Source organism: Saccoglossus kowalevskii, chromosome 8 (genome assembly GCF_978046115.1).
Source record: "Saccoglossus kowalevskii chromosome 8, keSacKowa6.1, whole genome shotgun sequence".
Taxonomy (NCBI): domain Eukaryota; kingdom Metazoa; phylum Hemichordata; class Enteropneusta; family Harrimaniidae; genus Saccoglossus; species Saccoglossus kowalevskii.
In genome coordinates this window covers 3,791,769-3,808,617 of record NC_140648.1, presented here as the reverse complement: position 1 = coordinate 3,808,617, position 16,849 = coordinate 3,791,769, and the positions used below count along the sequence as shown (strand labels likewise).

At 35.2% G+C, this 16,849-nt stretch overlaps 1 protein-coding gene across 1 annotated transcript in view; it reads right to left on the bottom strand.

Annotated features, from left to right (window-relative positions):
- The window catches only part of LOC102807920 (gamma-glutamyl hydrolase-like), a 185,000-nt gene that overhangs the window by 4,614 nt on the left and 163,537 nt on the right, over positions 1–16,849 (bottom strand). The window contains exon 4 of the mRNA XM_085502033.1: positions 9,082–9,220. Within this exon, the coding sequence (XP_085358159.1) occupies positions 9,082–9,220 (139 nt within the window). The remainder of the gene's footprint in view (positions 1–9,081; positions 9,221–16,849) is intronic.

Genomic DNA, 16,849 nt, shown 5'->3' with positions numbered 1-16,849 from the left:
AATTTCACTAAAAAGACTAAACCCCATCCCCAGTTTTCAATTGAACTGTACATTAGTTGGGTACAGTGTAAAAACCAAACAAATTAATATTGTGACATTGGAGGGGGGTGGGGGTCATCTGACCTTAAGCAATGCTATAAATTGAATATGAACAATGTTGAACTTAGGTGGGCATGGCCTTAGCAGCCTACTACTTTCTTGTGGGTGAACTGTTCATTGGATGTGCATTAATTGACTACCACAATGTTCTTATAGGACATAACATATATACCGGGACATGCTTCAGTGTCAAAAAGAACAAGTCATTTTATAACCTTACTGATTCACCATGAATTATGCAAATATATCTTGATGATTACACAAAATAAATGTATCTGTGAAAATATGAATTGTGTTATGGTTTTCACTTATTTAATGTTTTTTTAAATCCTTTATCCCTGATGATGCTTGTGTTACATTCAAACCCAAAAAAGGAATTTTATTTAAACCAGAGTCTGAGTGTCTTCAATAATGGCTGATTCACGCAGAACATAAAACTCATTAAATTAGTTCAAAATGCTCATTTTTCAATACATTCAAGTAGACAGAAAATAAATATGACGAACTGATCAAAAGACACATGTTCACTGACTATTATAACGCTTGTTGTTTCCCATATGGTATACAAGTCAAAAGATTTAAAGGTGTGACTGACAAACTGTCTATAAGACAGGTAAATGAGCAAACATGACAGCTAATTTGCATAATAATATCTAATTTGTATTTTGTTACAATAGACAAAATTAACATCTACTGTAAAAGTGCATGCATACACTTCAGTGTCCAAGCATGAATGGTAAAACTGCCGTGCACAGGCTTAAACCAGTCTAATGGTAAAACATGGGAGGGTAACGCATTCACAAGTCTCCTATGACCATAATAGACAAATGAACTTTGTATGAACTGAACTGCTGCAATGTATGCAGCATCTAGACAATATATTTCTACATTTTGTTTGTGTACGTGTACATAAACGCTTCTTAGGACCTTGAAACTATAATGTGAACTGTACAACTGGAGGCTTCCTGGTAATATAGTGCTTCACAATAGCGCTACTTATTTATTACCCCTTCAATGTAGGCAGGTAGTCTATTTTCATTACCCCTTCAATGTAGGCAGGTAGTCTATTTTCATTACCCCTTCAATGTAGGCAGGTAGTCTATTTTCATTACCCCTTCAATGTAGGCAGGTAGTCTATTTTCATTACCCCTTCAATGTAGGCAGGTAGTCTATTTTCATTACCCCTTCAATGTAGGCAGGTAGTCTATTTTCATTACCCCTTCAATGTAGGCAGGTAGTCTATTTTCATTACCCCTTCAATGTAGGCAGGTAGTCTATTTTCATTACCCCTTCAATGTAGGCAGGTATCATAGTCTATTTATTATGTTGAGTGCTTAAATTAACTATAATTATAATAACATTCTTACACATTACTTAAAGCTCTACTTTTAGAGAAAAAATATACTTTAATAGCATGAATTTATTTCCAAAATGTATACTATCAGAGGTACGTTACTTGGGGTTTGCAACGCGCATAGTACTGTATGGTGACATCATGTCTCATCTCGTAGATAGCGAGACTGATGCTACGACCTTCAAACATGAAATAGGCGGTTTGTAATAATCAATAAAATATGTATTACCACATTCATAGTGAAACAAATTAATACATCGAAAATGTACAGAAAATAAAGTTATCGTAATTCATCATATCGTGAGCAGCTATTTTGGTCCACCTGGACATCCCAGTATCCTAGTTACCTCGGGCATGCGCATTCGCATTTTTCTGAGTTGGAATGCTTATGCGAGAGCGAGATTGAAACAGGATCTTGGTATCATGTCACCGTAGTTGCAAACCCCAAGTAATGTACCTCTGATACTATACATACAGACTCTGAGCAAGCTCAGGGTGGAGCTCAGGGTGAAGCTCAGGGTGAAGCTCAGGGTGGAGCTCAGGTTGAAGCTCAGGGTGAAGCTCAGGGTGGAGCTCAGGGTGGAGCTCAGGGTGGAGCTCAGGATGGAGCTCAGGGTGAAGCTCAGGGTGGAGCTCAGGTTGAAGCTCAGGGTGGAGCTCAGGTTGAAGCTCAGGGTGGAGCTCAGATTGACTGAGCAAGCTCAGGTTAAAGCTCAAGATTGCCATTAAATAGTGAAATTAAATGGTTTAACAGTACTTATATTACGGGTAGTACCAATATTTATTTGTATTGTTGCTATAGTGATAAAAATGAATGTATCTTATGTCGAGGTAGTTAACAGCCGAGGAAATTTGACCCTTGAAAATTGAATATTTTAATTATAAAATAGTACAATACATTAAATCAATACAAACTTCAATAAATGCATATTTTACCATATTGAATGCTGATGTGAAATCTTACTTTGTTACACAGCTTGTGGAAGTTAAAATCAAATATTAAACTGAATTTAAACAACTTCCTTGACAGTAAAATATTAAACCGATTAGGTAGATTTAACATAAGAGCTAAAATTAACAAAATCATGTGCAGGGAATAAATTTATATCTTTAAGAACAAAGATAATAAAGAATTTGAAAAAATATTATGTCACCTATTGTGATATGTTACACTTAGTACAACAAAGATACATTCTGGTTAATTTTACACTTAGATAAAGGTTCCAACAATAGCCTAATTTTAAACTTCAGGTAGAACACTACAAAAAAGAAAAAATATTGCCATTTTCTTGATTTTTACACGTTTGATATATTAAAGGGTGGTAGTCGACGCGCCACGCATGTGCCAGATATATGGGTCTCATATAAACAAAGATGGCGACTTTGGCTGTTGCGCAGATCAACAAGTAAAAACTGAGACGTTACCAAGCTTTAATTAAGTATTTTTTGGTGATTGGAAAGTATCGAAGGAGTCACCATCGGTAATTAGTGCAAGTCACACCCAGGTGATTTCCATTAGAAGAGCGCATTGGATTGTGGGAAAATCAATGTTTATGAACACAAATTTCGCACATGCACGGTGCGACGACCACCGCCCTTTAAGTTACATGGAAATAAAAATATGAGGTCATCGTAATCAGTTCAGAAATAGTCAATCAATAAAACACAACATATTGCTACTTCTACATGTATATGTGCTAAAATTTGCACTCGTGTGAAAAAACTTGCGGGTAGCATTCTACTTTTAATAAGAGGTCAAACTGAATACAATGTTATAATCCCAAGTCATTAATTAAAAAACATAACCACAGCTTTGTGATGATTTTCTAAAATTGTTCACTATAATAACTTTTCTTATGCTTTACAGCAATTAATACAGATATGTTTTATGTTTATAAATACACTTTCATTTCATTAATACCATTTTTTGTTTGTCATTTTCTTGTGTATAAATATTAGCTTAACTTTAAAACATTCCCTCACAATCTAACTAATTGCAAAGAATATAACTGAATAAGATAGTATAGTTTTCCTCCCAAAATGTGTAGATCAACATTACACAGAATTATTTTGTGAAATGTGACAAAAATTTAAAGTGTTACCATGACCACCAAAATTTGAAACAAAAATTGCAAGAAAAGTTCATCATCCAATTCGCAAAGCTGATCGTTCTGTCTATAATGTTGAGGCTACATTCAAATAAATGAACCTTGGCTGGTGAAGATGGGAGAAATTTCTGAAAAGGTTATGATTTTCTGAAATTGATCACTATAATATCTCATTATTAATTGAAGAAATTATTATATGCCTTATATATATTTATATATTATAGAAAAAAAATTATCTGTTTCTCGTTTCCATGCACATCATTTTGAACTATGCGCCTCAAATGTTTTGTTTCCTTCTAAAGCATTCCAAAATGCACTTGTACTTGTCTCAAATTTCTCCCATTTTAGCTCAGTATTCAAAAAATTAAACGCTTTTAAATTTCCATGAAACGAGAAACAGAGAATTTTTTTTCCTGGCCTTAGAAGCCCATCTCCATAATAGGAGTACATGCACAAAAAGTTGCTGTTATCACATGATGGATCATATTTTATATATTTTGACCACATGCACATCATTTTAATATCGGTATGCAAGCACCTGTGCTAAAAATAGAACTATGGTATGTGTTTTCAACTGTACACTAATATTACGTTGTTCTATTGCAAAATAATTCATTTTGATAGCCATGCAGAAACCATGCTGAATTACATGTATATTTTCATTTGTTATAATTAATTTAGCAATTTTGTACAATGTATTAATTTTGTAAAAAAATTGTTTGCCGTTAGGTTGTTGCAGTCTTTCGGTGGTATCGAGCACGGAAGTGCATTATTGGCTTCGTACAAGCAAGCTGACCAATTTCTTCATCTGCAAGATTTTTATTGGAATGGAAAATAATTACACCATCAACATTAGGTTTTTCATCCACATTAGTCAACACATGTTCGGCTCGTTCTATCAAACTTTTCATTGACTTTAAATATTGGGAAGGACTGGCATATTTAATCAAATTTTCAGCATAATCCTTTGCACTCTCCAACGTTGCTTTTTTTGTTGCTAGCTCCTGTTTCTGCGACTCCAACGAGTGGTTCTTGTTTTCATAAATCTGAGAGAGTTCTTTTTTTAATTTAGTCTGTTTCTCAAGAATATCGTTAATTGTCTTCTGTACGTGGTCATCAATCATCCTGTCAACTTTGTCATGACTTAGCTGAAGATTTTTCAATTCTTGACTGACCATGTTTGTCGTTTCATCTACACTGATCATGCTAGACCTCAATTCCCTAATAAGGGTTAACAGGTGTTGCTTGCTGTCCTGTGCTGCTTGATTCAATGATTTATGATGATGATTCGGCTGTGAGTGTTCCATGTAAGTGCATTCTTTACAGATTGGTGTCTGACAAGTTTCACAGTAAAGCTCAACAGGTCTTTTATGGTGTCGTTCGCAGTATACTGTCGGCTGTGATATTTTTGCACCTGAAGTGTACGCTACTAAGTCGATGACCTTGTGCCGCCTGGTTACTGTGAGGTTTCTATGCCCAGTGGTACACGTTTCACACAGGTTCTGGGTGCAGTCGAGACATCGTGTGATTGCAACAGCCTGTTCACAAGCTCCACATTTGTTTTCTTTCTCAAGCTCTTTCACGGTTACCAAATAATCATGGAGTCCAGTCAGTATGAAATTTGTTTGTAAAGTGGCGATCTCGTTATTTGGAACTTCTAATCTGCACATCGGGCACTCCAATTTCCCAGCATTGGTATGTACCCATGATTCCAGACAGTGTTGACAGAAGGAATGTAGACAAGGTAGAACTTTGGGAATCTTGAAGATTTCAAAACAGAGGCTGCATGTCAGAATATCATCTTGAATTTTATCCTTGACAGTTGAGAAATTTGTAGCCATGTTGCGTACTGTGGTTGCTTAATCCCGAATGAATTGCGTACCTTACAGCCGTGCTAAGAGTCCGATTAAAACTGCAACCAAAGCTATTTATAACATGGTATGGTGTTGACGCGAGTTTTCAAAAGAATCGATGAACTTAGATGACCTTATTCACAAAAGCCTTTTGTTCCCACAAGTATATATCATCCCAAGTGTACATTATTGGCTGCTGAATCTGCAAGTGTTGTTGATATCATTGGGTGTGAGCCATAACAATATTTCCTGGTTGAAAATTTGCGATATTTTAGCTATCTATGAAACTTTAATAATCATGAAGAATGTAATAAATAGGTGATAACCTGATAGATGCCCCTTTTTGTACACAACACAATAGATTAGTGCAGTGTGCAAATTGTCAAGCTTCATTATGTCATGGGGGGTTTAGGGTAAAATAATGAGGGGCAGCTTTTTTGTTTTTATGGTGTAATTGTCTTCAATGTACTGTTTTATCTTTCCATTTATACATATACATTTTTTAAAAGAAAATAGTGACATGTAATTATTGCATTTTCATGGAATCCTATTTATCACTTTCTGTTTAACCCCTTCATCAATAATCTCGTTTCCTGGTGGGCAATGTGCAAATTAAGTCATGCATATTCAGTTTTTCTTGGTAAAAGCAATAAATCATTGCATTGATTGATTCAACAATTAAATGTAATATTTTAGCTACAGAGAATAACAACAAAATTGGGGTTAATGAAAAATCTGACTTATTGTTGAACATTATCAGTATATAACTACTATGGTGAAAGTTTTTTTTTCCCATATGCAGACATTTTTCTCATTGACATCGACTAAAAAATTCATTGTTATTCACATGAATCTACTGTAATATTGTTACAAAATTTAAAACAATTTGCATTTAATTTAGTTTTAATCTTACCCACAATGCACTGCTACAAGTTAATTTAGCTACATTGTTGATATTATCTTTTATTTTAATTATGTAACTTTAACAGTTAATAGTGTCCAACCAACAAGAAAATTACTGAAATAATTTATTTATAATTAAGGTATAACATAAAATATTATCACTGGTATACGTGCTGAAATATGTACATACCACTAAAAAAACAGGATGAATCCAGTCAGGTATATTTTACAGTAGATAGATAAAAATTGAAGTCAATAATTAACTACCAAGTAAGCTAAGTAGAGCTATAAATACATATACTGCATTAATTATTGACTATTTTCACTGATAAGTAAAATACATTAGTGGCTTACCAAAACACAAGACACATACACAGTACTGTTGGGCATAATGGGCAGCTCAGTCCCTTTAATCACAAACATATGAGCTGAGAAAGAAGACACTCATATGAAAAATGGTATCAAAATGGTATCACATGCATACAGTAATAAACGAAAGATATTTTTTTTTTTTTTTTTATTAGACGCATAAAATCCTTAGGAAAGGATAGAAAGGGTCTTACAGAAAGAAATTAAAACAAACTACAATCTAAAAAAGAAAACAAAAAATAAAAACTTTTCTAAAAAAAATAAAAAAAATCAAAAACAATAAAGACAATTTGCAGCCAATGGTGAATACAGAATATGGAATGAACACAAAATGTAGCCTAATACACTGATAGTTGTTGCTGTTTTGTTCCATAGCTGTTTTTTAGGAAGACTGCTAAGGCTGGTGCTAGAGTATGGTTTGCCATAATCAAAATGAATTTATTCTGACTATTTTCTTTATCAAAATTTGGAACTTTATTCCAAATTTATTTGGAACTTCACCTAGGGCTGTGAGGGCGCTATATCATGTAAGACAATTTAGGACAATGAGGGAGCTGTCACAGAAAGCCCACTGAAGGGCTCATACCACTAATTGAATTTCCATAGACGACAATGTTAACATTTGACGAGATTGCTATATGAAAATGATGAAGAAAGTTGAAAATATGGCTCAAAAATGGGAAATCAACATGCCAGTAATCAATCATATCAAAAAAACTAACATGTTGGCCAGCTCAAACTCTTGCAAATCTCAGATAAACAAGACACACCTACTGTATTTGGATTGCACCAAGAGAAATCACTGGAAAAACACCAAGATTAGAACATCTAAATACACACAGAATAAACATACACTAAAATCCATTTGAAAATGTAGAATATTAAAATATATATTGTTTCACTGGAAAAGAAAAAGACAGTCCCAGGCCATAACAAAACATAGTATAGCCACATCATACCTGAAAAGAAGACTCTTCAAGCAAAATGTATGCTAGCAGTGAAAATTTATGAAAGATATGAAAACCTGTTGCTCACCACAAAAAGAAGCATTAAGACTCATAATGGGTATCATACAAAAAGAACCTCTTGAAAGATAAAACCAGGAGCTGAAGACAAAATAAAAACAGACAACACATGCAAATGCAGGTGGGCATGAGGCTAAGTTTTTGCATATTTCCTTGGTCGAGAATATTGCAGGTGTTCGTTGCCTGTTCGGGTCTCCCCTGCATTGTATTTAATTACAAAAAACTTAACCTTAATAAAATTTAATAAAATATGATAAAAATGTCTGGAAAAAACCCATGAAAAGCTAAAAAATAATTCTTCCACAAAGCAGAGTTAATCATATTACTGATTGTACGTCGTCATTGTTTACTTTTTCAACTTCTTTTTTTAAAATGCAAGTCTGATTGTTTTGATACTATACATATACCGGATTCTGCCGTAAATTCACCCATTTGGGGTTCAAAATTTCAAAAAATTATCATCAAATATTTTTTGGGGGCTTATATTTGCATTGAAAAATCCACCCAAAATGAAAGAAACTATTGCAGAAGCTAATCTAAAATTTTATACATTTTTTTTCTTGCTGGAGTAAAAAGTAGGCCGTGCATCTTCAAAAAATTAAACATTAACGAACCTTGTGCGACAAATACAATTATTTTGTTTCATTCTATTAGTAACGAAAGTATATTCTAAAAGAAGTTTCAAATAAAAACAAACCCAACTGCATTTCTTAGTAGCAAATGATTGTGGTAGCGCAAACCGGTCATGCTGCGTTTTACAATTGTTGATTACCTAGTAATGATTATAATAACGTGCAAAAAATAAATTTGTTGAATTGTTATGAAATGAAAATAAATTTCAACTTATTTTATCATAAGCGAATGATTCCGATCGTACTTTCAATGCTTGATGCTGTAGAAATGAATATCCGTCATGTTTTGACCTGGAATGTTGTTCTGATAGGTCAAATCGCTAATTAACCAATGAAAACGATGGATGATGCTAACGTGTTCAAATTACCATAGCTCATTTAAATATGGTAATGTTATTGAACGCAGCACAGAAGAGATTTGCCAATGTTGTTGTCTGATTTTTTGGCTTGGATTTTGATGGGAAAGTGGTATGATTTGTTTTTAAATTTATTTTTATTATTATTACATACATCTTATTTTGCATTACTTTTACTGTGAATTCGCATTTACCAAAATTTAAAAAAAAATTACAACAAATAAATAAATTCAAATTAATTACACTTACAAATATGAATACCAATAATTTAATAAAAACTTTGTATGTGCATATATGTTTTCATAATTTACAAATATTTTGTAAACTGTCCAATGCAACTAACCTGAATGAACCTTTAAAACTAAAGTGAATTATTACTAACCTTGTTGGAAATACAACGGGTATGAGACGAGTGTTGAATTGGTGTCTGTCAAAAGATTTTCTCCGCTTGTTAAATATGTCAATAGTTGAAAGCCCATGCACGTGCCCCATATAGGAAATGGGTCATCAGCGTTGTTAGCCTGAGTAATCATAATAAGATAATCAATGTCAAACCTTAAATGGTTCACTTGTAATTTAATGTATATTTAATGTAGGAATAATTTTAAGATGTCAGGCTGACTTTTTCAAAATCTGGAAAATTCACCTTTATTTTATTTTCCATTTCTAAATAGTCCCCACCATGAGGTATAACATATCAGCAAACAAGACAGGTAACATATCAGTTAGGACAGCTAAGCTATCATATCTGTTACAAGACAGGTAACATGTCAGTTAGGACAGCTAAGTTATCATATCTGTTACAAGACAGGTAACATGTCAGTTAGGACAGCTAAGTTATCATATCTGTTACAAGACAGGTAACATGTCAGTTGGGACAGCTAAGTTATCATATCTGTTACAAGACAGGTAACATGTCAGTTGGGACAGCTAAGTTATCATATCTGTTACAAGACAGGTAACATGTCAGTTGGGACAGCTAAGTTATCATATCTGTTACAAGACAGGTAACATGTCAGTTGGGACAGCTAAGTTATCATATCTGTTACAAGACAGGTAACATGTCAGTTAGGACAGCTAAGTTATCATATCTGTTACAAGACAGGTAATATGTCAGTTGGGACAGCTAAGTTATCATATCTGTTACAAGACAAGTAACATGTCAGTTAGGACAGCTAAGTTATCATATCTGTTACAAGACAGGTAACATGTCAGTTGGGACAGCTAAGTTATCATATCTGTTACAAGACAGGTAACATGTCAGTTAGGACAGCTAAGTTATCATATCTGTTACAAGACAGGTAACATGTCAGTTAGGACAGCTAAGTTATCATATCTGTTACAAGACAGGTAACATGTCAGTTGGGACAGCTGAGTTATCATATCTGTTATAAGACAGGTAACATGTCAGTTGAGACAGCTAAATTATCATATCTGTTACAAGACAAGTAACATGTTAGTTGGGACAGCTAAGTTATCATATCTGTTACAAGACAGGTAACATGTCAGTTGAGACAGCTAAATTATCATATCTGTTACAAGACAAGTAACATGTCAGTTGGGACAGCTAAGTTATCATATCTGTTACAAGACAGGTAACATGTCAGTTGGGACAGCTAAGTTATCATATCTGTTACAAGACAGGTAACATGTCAGTTAGGACAGCTAAGTTATCATATCTGTTACAAGACAGGTAACATGTCAGTTGGGACAGCTAAGTTATCATATCTGTTACAAGACAGGTAACATGTCAGTTAGGACAGCAGCTAAGTTATCATATCTGTTATAAGACAGGTAACATGTCAGTTGGGACAGCTAAATTATCATATCTGTTACAAGACAGGTAACATGTCAGTTAGGACAGCTAAGTTATCATATCTGTTACAAGACAGGTAACATGTCAGTTGGGACAGCTAAGTTATCATATCTGTTACAAGACAGGTAACATGTCAGTTGGGACAGCTAAGTTATCATATCTGTTACAAGACAGGTAACATGTCAGTTAGGACAGCTAAGTTATCATATCTGTTACACGACAGGTAACATGTCAGTTGGGACAGCTAAGTTATCATATCTGTTACAAGACAGGTAACATGTCAGTTAGGACAGCTAAGTTATCATATCTGTTATAAGACAGGTAACATGTCAGTTAGGACAGCAGCTAAGTTATCATATCTGTTATAAGACAGGTAACATGTCAGTTGGGACAGCTAAGTTATCATATCTGTTACAAGACAGATAACATGTCAGTTGGGACAGCTAAGTTATCATATCTGTTACAAGACAGGTAACATGTCAGTTAGGACAGCTAAGTTATCATATCTGTTACAAGACAGGTAACATGTCAGTTGGGACAGCTAAGTTATCATATCTGTTACAAGACAGGTAACATGTCAGTTAGGACAGCTAAGTTATCATATCTGTTATAAGACAGGTAACATGTCAGTTAGGACAGCAGCTAAGTTATCATATCTGTTATAAGACAGGTAACATGTCAGTTAGGACAGCTAAATTATCATATCTGTTACAAGACAGGTAACATGTCAGTTGGGACAGCTAAGTTATCATATCTGTTACAAGACAGGTAACATGTCAGTTGGGACAGCTAAGTTATCATATCTGTTATAAGACAGGTAACATGTCAGTTAGGACAGCTAAGTTATCATATCTGTTACAAGACAGGTAACATGTCAGTTAGGACAGCTAAGTTATCATATCTGTTACAAGACAGGTAACATGTCAGTTAGGACAGCTAAGTTATCATATCTGTTAAAAGACAGGTAACATGTCAGTTGGGACAGCTAAGTTATCATATCTGTTATAAGACAGGTAACATGTCAGTTAGGACAGCAGCTAAGTTATCATATCTGTTATAAGACAGGTAACATGTCAGTTGGGACAGCTAAGTTATCATATCTGTTACAAGACAGGTAACATGTCAGTTGGGACAGCTAAGTTATCATATCTGTTACAAGACAGGTAACATGTCAGTTGGGACAGCTAAGTTATCATATCTGTTACAAGACAGGTAACATGTCAGTTAGGACAGCTAAGTTATCATATCTGTTACAAGACAGGTAACATGTCAGTTGGGACAGCTGAGTTATCATATCTGTTACAAGACAGGTAACATGTCAGTTAGGACAGCTAAGTTATCATATCTGTTATAAGACAGGTAACATGTCAGTTAGGACAGCAGCTAAGTTATCATATCTGTTACAAGACAGGTAACATGTCAGTTAGGACAGCTAAGTTATCATATCTGTTACAAGACAGGTAACATGTCAGTTAGGACAGCTAAGTTATCATATCTGTTAAAAGACAGGTAACATGTCAGTTGGGACAGCTAAGTTATCATATCTGTTACAAGACAGGTAACATGTCAGTTAGGACAGCTAAGTTATCATATCTGTTACAAGACAGGTAACATGTCAGTTAGGACAGCTAAGTTATCATATCTGTTACAAGACAGGTAACATGTCAGTTGGGACAGCTAAGTTATCATATCTGTCACAAGACAGGTAACATGTCAGTTGGGACAGCTAAGTTATCATATCTGTTATAAGACAGGTAACATGTCAGTTAGGACAGCAGCTAAGTTATCATATCTGTTATAAGACAGGTAACATGTCAGTTGGGACAGCTAAGTTATCATATCTGTTACAAGACAGGTAACATGTCAGTTGGGACAGCTAAGTTATCATATCTGTTACAAGACAGGTAACATGTCAGTTGGGACAGCTAAGTTATCATATCTGTTACAAGACAGGTAACATGTCAGTTAGGACAGCTAAGTTATCATATCTGTTACAAGACAGGTAACATGTCAGTTGGGACAGCTAAGTTATCATATCTGTTACAAGACAGGTAACATGTCAGTTAGGACAGCTAAGTTATCATATCTGTTACAAGACAGGTAACATGTCAGTTGGGACAGCTAAGTTATCATATCTGTTACAAGACAGGTAACATGTCAGTTAGGACAGCTAAGTTATCATATCTGTTATAAGACAGGTAACATGTCAGTTGGGACAGCTAAATTATCATATCTGTTACAAGACAGGTAACATGTCAGTTGGGACAGCTAAGTTATCATATCTGTTACAAGACAGGTAACATGTCAGTTGGGACAGCTAAGTTATCATATCTGTTATAAAACAGGTAACATGTCAGTTAGGACAGCTAAGTTATCATATCTGTTACAAGACAGGTAACATGTCAGTTGGGACAGCTAAGTTATCATATCTGTTACAAGACAGGTAACATGTCAGTTGGGACAGCTAAGTTATCATATCTGTTACAAGACAGGTAACATGTCAGTTAGGACAGCTAAGTTATCATATCTGTTACACGACATGTAACATGTCAGTTGGGACAGCTAAGTTATCATATCTGTTACAAGACAGGTAACATGTCAGTTAGGACAGCTAAGTTATCATATCTGTTATAAGACAGGTAACATGTCAGTTAGGACAGCAGCTAAGTTATCATATCTGTTATAAGACAGGTAACATGTCAGTTGGGACAGCTAAATTATCATATCTGTTACAAGACAGGTAACATGTCAGTTGGGACAGCTAAGTTATCATATCTGTTACAAGACAGGTAACATGTCAGTTGGGACAGCTAAGTTATCATATCTGTTATAAGACAGGTAACATGTCAGTTAGGACAGCAGCTAAGTTATCATATCTGTTATAAGACAGGTAACATGTCAGTTGGGACAGCTAAGTTATCATATCTGTTACAAGACAGGTAACATGTCAGTTGGGACAGCTAAATTATCATATCTGTTACAAGACAGGTAACATGTCAGTTGGGACAGCTAAGTTATCATATCTGTTACAAGACAGGTAACATGTCAGTTGGGACAGCTAAGTTATCATATCTGTTATAAGACGGGTAACATGTCAGTTAGGACAGCAGCTAAGTTATATCTGTTATAAGACAGGTAACATGTCAGTTGGGACAGCCAAGTTATCATATCTGTTACAAGACAGGTAACATGTCAGTTGGGACAGCTAAGTTATCATATCTGTTACAAGACAGGTAACATGTCAGTTAGGACAGCTAAGTTATCATATCTGTTACAAGACAGGTAACATGTCAGTTGGGACAGCTAAGTTATCATATCTGTTACAAGACAGGTAACATGTCAGTTGGGACAGCTAAGTTATCATATCTGTTACAAGACAGGTAACATGTCAGTTAGGACAGCTAAGTTATCATATCTGTTACAAGACAGGTAACATGTCAGTTGGGACAGCTAAGTTATCATATCTGTTACAAGACAGGTAACATGTCAGTTGGGACAGCTAAGTTATCATATCTGTTACAAGACAGGTAACATGTCAGTTGGGACAGCTAAGTTATCATATCTGTTATAAGACAGGTAACATGTCAGTTAGGACAGCAGCTAAGTTATCATATCTGTTATAAGACAGGTAACATGTCAGTTGGGACAGCTAAGTTATCATATCTGTTACAAGACAGGTAACATGTCAGTTGGGACAGCTAAATTATCATATCTGTTACAAGACAGGTAACATGTCAGTTGGGACAGCTAAGTTATCATATCTGTTACAAGACAGGTAACATGTCAGTTGGGACAGCTAAGTTATCATATCTGTTATAAGACGGGTAACATGTCAGTTAGGACAGCAGCTAAGTTATATCTGTTATAAGACAGGTAACATGTCAGTTGGGACAGCCAAGTTATCATATCTGTTACAAGACAGGTAACATGTCAGTTGGGACAGCTAAGTTATCATATCTGTTACAAGACAGGTAACATGTCAGTTAGGACAGCTAAGTTATCATATCTGTTACAAGACAGGTAACATGTTAGTTGGGACAGCTAAGTTATCATATCTGTTACAAGACAGGTAACATGTCAGTTGGGACAGCTAAGTTATCATATCTGTTACAAGACAGGTAACATGTCAGTTAGGACAGCTAAGTTATCATATCTGTTACAAGACAGGTAACATGTCAGTTGGGACAGCTAAGTTATCATATCTGTTACAAGACAGGTAACATGTCAGTTAGGACAGCTAAGTTATCATATCTGTTACAAGACAGGTAACATGTCAGTTGGGACAGCTAAGTTATCATATCTGTTACAAGACAGGTAACATGTCAGTTAGGACAGCAGCTAAGTTATCATATCTGTTATAAGACAGGTAACATGTCAGTTGGGACAGCTAAATTATCATATCTGTTACAAGACAGGTAACATGTCAGTTGGGACAGCTAAGTTATCATATCTGTTACAAGACAGGTAACATGTCAGTTGGGACAGCTAAGTTATCATATCTGTTATAAGACAGGTAACATGTCAGTTAGGACAGCAGCTAAGTTATATCTGTTATAAGACAGGTAACATGTCAGTTGGGACAGCCAAGTTATCATATCTGTTACAAGACAGGTAACATGTCAGTTGGGACAGCTAAGTTATCGTATCTGTTACAAGACAGGTAACATGTCAGTTAGGACAGCTAAGTTATCATATCTGTTACAAGACAGGTAACATGTCAGTTGGGACAGCTAAGTTATCATATCTGTTACAAGACAGGTAACATGTCAGTTGGGACAGCTAAGTTATCATATGTGTTACAAGACAGGTAACATGTCAGTTAGGACAGCTAAGTTATCATATCTGTTACAAGACAGGTAACATGTCAGTTGGGACAGCTAAGTTATCATATCTGTTACAAGACAGGTAACATGTCAGTTGGGACAGGTAAGTTATCATATCTGTTACATGACAGGTAACATGTCAGTTAGGACAGCTAAGTTATCATATCTGTTACAAGACAGGTAACATATCAGGACAGCTAAGTTATCATATCTGTTACAAGACAGGTAACATGTCAGTTAGGACAGCTAAGTTATCATATCTGTTACAAGACAGGTAACATATCAGGACAGCTAAGTTATCATATCTGTTACAAGACAGGTAACATGTCAGTTGGGACAGCTAAGTTATCATATCTGTTACAAGACAGGTAACATGTCAGTTGGGACAGCTAAGTTATCATATCTGTTATAAGACAGGTAACATGTCAGTTAGGACAGCTAAGTTATCATATCTGTTACAAGACAGGTAACATGTCAGTTGGGACAGCTAAGTTATCATATCTGTTACAAGACAGGTAACATGTCAGTTGGGACAGCTAAGTTATCATATCTGTTACAAGACAGGTAACATGTCAGTTGGGACAGCTAAGTTATCATATCTGTTATAAGACAGGTAACATGTCAGTTAGGACAGCAGCTAAGTTATATCTGTTATAAGACAGGTAACATGTCAGTTGGGACAGCCAAGTTATCATATCTGTTACAAGACAGGTAACATGTCAGTTGGGACAGCTAAGTTATCGTATCTGTTACAAGACAGGTAACATGTCAGTTAGGACAGCTAAGTTATCATATCTGTTACAAGACAGGTAACATGTCAGTTGGGACAGCTAAGTTATCATATCTGTTACAAGACAGGTAACATGTCAGTTGGGACAGCTAAGTTATCATATCTGTTACAAGACAGGTAACATGTCAGTTAGGACAGCTAAGTTATCATATCTGTTACAAGACAGGTAACATGTCAGTTGGGACAGCTAAGTTATCATATCTGTTACAAGACAGGTAACATGTCAGTTGGGACAGGTAAGTTATCATATCTGTTACATGACAGGTAACATGTCAGTTAGGACAGCTAAGTTATCATATCTGTTACAAGACAGGTAACATATCAGGACAGCTAAGTTATCATATCTGTTACAAGACAGGTAACATGTCAGTTGGGACAGCTAAGTTATCATATCTGTTACAAGACAGGTAACATGTCAGTTGGGACAGCTAAGTTATCATATCTGTTACAAGACAGGTAACATGTCAGTTAGAACAGCTAAGTTATCATATCTGTTACAAGACAGGTAACATGTCAGTTGGGACAGCTAAGTTATCATATCTGTTACAAGACAGGTAACATGTCAGTTGGGACAGCTAAGTTATCATATCTGTTACAAGACAGGTAACATGTCAGTTAGGACAGCTAAGTTATCATATCTGTTACAAGACAGGTAACATGTCAGTTAGGACAGCTAAGTTATCATATCTGTTATAAGACAGGTAACATGTCAGTTAGGACA